Consider the following 3307-nt stretch of genomic DNA (forward strand, 5'->3'; position numbering starts at 1 on the left):
GTCTTGCCTCACCACCTCAGCCCAGGTCTTCCTGGGCCCACCTCTTCCACGGGTTCCCTCAACTGTTAGGGTGTGGCACCCCTTCACGCAGCTATCCTCCTCCATTCTCACCACATGTCCACACCAGCGCAATCGTCTCTCTTGCACACCACAACTGATGCTTCTAATGTTCAGCCTTTCTCTCAAGATACTTACACTCTGACGGGCATTCACACTGACATTACACATCCAACGGAGCACACTGGCTTCATTCCCTGCGAGCTTACGCACGTCCTCAGCAGCCACAGCCCATGTTTCACTGCCATGCAGCATGGCTGTCCGCACGCATGCGCCACACAGTCCGCCCTCTACTCTGAGTGAGAGTCCCCTTGTCGCCAGCAGGGGCAAGAGCTCTCTAAACCTTGCCCAGGCCATTCCTATTCCAGCAGCTACACCTTCAGCGCACCCACCCCCACCACCAACTTGGTCGCCCAGATAGCGGAAGCTATCGACTACCTCCAGCTTCTCACCCTGGAATGAGACAGAAGCTGCTTCCTGCTTGCTTGCAGTCTCCATTGCACCTGAACATCTGCCACAAACAAAAACCAACTTGCCAGTTAACCCGCCTTTGATGTTGCTGCATCATTTCTAAGAATAGCCAAACACCCACTGGGGTTTAAAAATCTCATCCCTACAACCAAAACACAAAAAAACCTCTCAAATGTCATCATTTCCAAAAACAAATTTGGCATCAATTCCAAAAACAGCCAAACACATACTGCTGCTGTCCAAAGGGGCATAATGCTTAGCAGCATTTCATCTTGTCTTTACATTCTGAGTTCAAATTCCTCCAAAGTTGATTTTGCTTTTCATCCTTTTAGGGGTCAATAAAATAAGTACTAGTTCAACAGTGGGGTTGTTGTAATCAACAAGCTCCCACCCAGCAAATTTCAGGCTTTATGCCTATCATAGAAAGGAATATTATTCTTTTCTACTCTAGGCACAAGGTCCAAAATTTTGTGGGAGGGGGCTAGTCAATTAGATTGACCCCAGTACACAACTGGTATTTAATTTATCAACCTCGAAAGGATGAAAGCAAAGTTGACCATGGCGGAATTTAAACGCGAAATGTAAAGACAGACAAAATACCACTAAGCATTTCACCTGGCGTGCTAATGTTTCTGCCAGCTCGCCACCTTAGAAAGGATTATTATTATTATTAATCAACTTGTTTGCTATTTAACCAACAAATTATTTGAGTGTTTGATTAGTCATTCAGTTAATCTGTCAATAGCTTGTGTTTGCCAACTTTCATGATGGGTTTGTAAACTGATAAAAGGACTTTGGCAAACACTACTGAGTGATTGATTAACTGAATGACTAATCAAACAATCAGTTAGTTACTTGGATAAATAGTTAACCAATCGATGAAGAATAATAAAGAAGTGAAAATGAACCAGTGTGTGTGTGTTCATTACTGGCATGATCCTCCCAAGATATTTTACTTTAATTGGGTAAGAAGTAAAGATGTGCTTTAATTTTTTTCCCTCTGCACAAACAGAGCATATCACTTCCTTGGACATTAGGAATCTTCTCAGGTAAAAAAACAAAACAAAACAAAACAAAAGATACTCCTCCAGATAAAATATACTTACAGTCCAAGAAGCATGGGCAGAAAAAGCACTTATTCCACCAAGTGAAAAGATGCATGCACACAAAATGGCAAAGGTCATGTAGGCAACTTTCTGGAAAAAAAAAATGTTAAAGTATTTTAATAGGCATTTTGTGTGTGTGTGTGTGTGTGTGTGTGTGTGTGTGTGAGTGTTTGCATGTGAGTGAATCAAGAAGAAATAGAGAAATAAATCTATTTCCAGTTACACTTATAATTGTGCCGGTGGCACCTGAAAAACAACATTTGAGCGAGGTCAACATTTGAATATTGTAATTGTAAATTTAAAAAAGACAAAAATCAATACAGTATTATAATTCCCAATCAACTACAAAACACCAATCTGTGACTGGTTACTTATTTTAATGATATCAATAGTGTTTGAACTCAGAAAATATCAGAACACTAGAAACTAGAGGCATAGCAAAAATGGCGTAAGGTGTGAAAGACACCAAAACTTCCTCTGGATGGCAATTTGTAATGATTAAGGTAGAGGTTCCAAAAGTGTTTAGGCCTCAGAACACTGAGAACCTTTGCAACCAGCAGGCATATTATTTGCTCTTATTATAAATATTCATGAAGATGGAAAGTGGAGGAATGGTGTTTGACAAAAGACGTTCTAGTTCCATGTTCAAATCTCAGCAAACCTCTCATTCTTTTATCAGCGTCTTGTATATGGTCTGTGATAGAAACAGTTATAAATGATACCATTCCTTACTAACTTTCTCTTTCACTCCTCAAGGATTATAAGTACAACTTCTATAAAACAGAGAGAGAAAGTGACCTATATTCTGACATTACATACTAACGGATCTCTTGCTCCAAATTAAAGAATTGTTGATGCTTTTGAGATTGCATAAGATTGCTTCTGAAAAATACTCAAAAACAAATTGGCAAACCTTTGCTTACTAATATCATTATAGACCCTTGTTCATGTACACATTTCTTTAATCTCTTTTACCACTTCTCCAATAGCCATTGCTCTTTTGAAGATACCAACTGATTGAAACACATTTGGTGCACATGTGTCATCTTTATTATTTGTCATCTCCCTTCTGACACTAAACTAAATAGTTTGCTTAACCCTTTCAGTCAATAACTTCATTTAGTTGAAATTCCACCCTTACCTACATTTCTCATTAATATCTGAGGTTATAAAGCTCAGAATGAACATTAGAAGTCTCAATGTAAAAGCTAACCCTATTCACACCCACACAGTCTGCAAGGACAACTCTTCTTTTTAAGACTCAATAAAAACAAAATTACAATTACAAAAATAATTGTAATTATTTTGCAATACAGCCCACTGGGGGTTATAATTGATTGAAACTCAACAGTGGTTATAATATTGCAGTTCTGTAGTAATTATAATCTTGTCACAGTTCACTGGTTGTAGTCATCATCATCATCATCATCATCGTTTAACGTCCGCTTTCCATGCTAGCATGGTTTGGACGATTTGACTGAGGACTGGTGAAACCGGATGGCAACACCAGGCTCCAGTCTGATTTGGCAGAGTTTCTACAACTGGATGCCCTTCCTAACGCCAACCACTCAGAGAGTGTAGTGGGTGCTTTTACGTGTCACCCGCACGAAAACGGCCACGCTCGAAATGGTGTCTTTTATGTGCCACCCGCACAAGCCAGTCCAGGGGCACTG

At 39.9% G+C, this 3307-nt stretch overlaps 1 protein-coding gene across 1 annotated transcript in view; it reads right to left on the reverse strand.

Annotated features, from left to right (window-relative positions):
* LOC106868672 (uncharacterized) overlaps positions 1–3307 on the reverse strand; it is a 28473-nt gene that overhangs the window by 4759 nt on the left and 20407 nt on the right. The window contains exon 4 of the mRNA XM_014914047.2: positions 1635–1724. Within this exon, the coding sequence (XP_014769533.1) occupies positions 1635–1724 (90 nt within the window). The remainder of the gene's footprint in view (positions 1–1634; positions 1725–3307) is intronic.

This window comes from Octopus bimaculoides, chromosome 11 (assembly GCF_001194135.2).
Source record: "Octopus bimaculoides isolate UCB-OBI-ISO-001 chromosome 11, ASM119413v2, whole genome shotgun sequence".
Classification (NCBI taxonomy): Eukaryota; Metazoa; Mollusca; class Cephalopoda; order Octopoda; family Octopodidae; genus Octopus; species Octopus bimaculoides.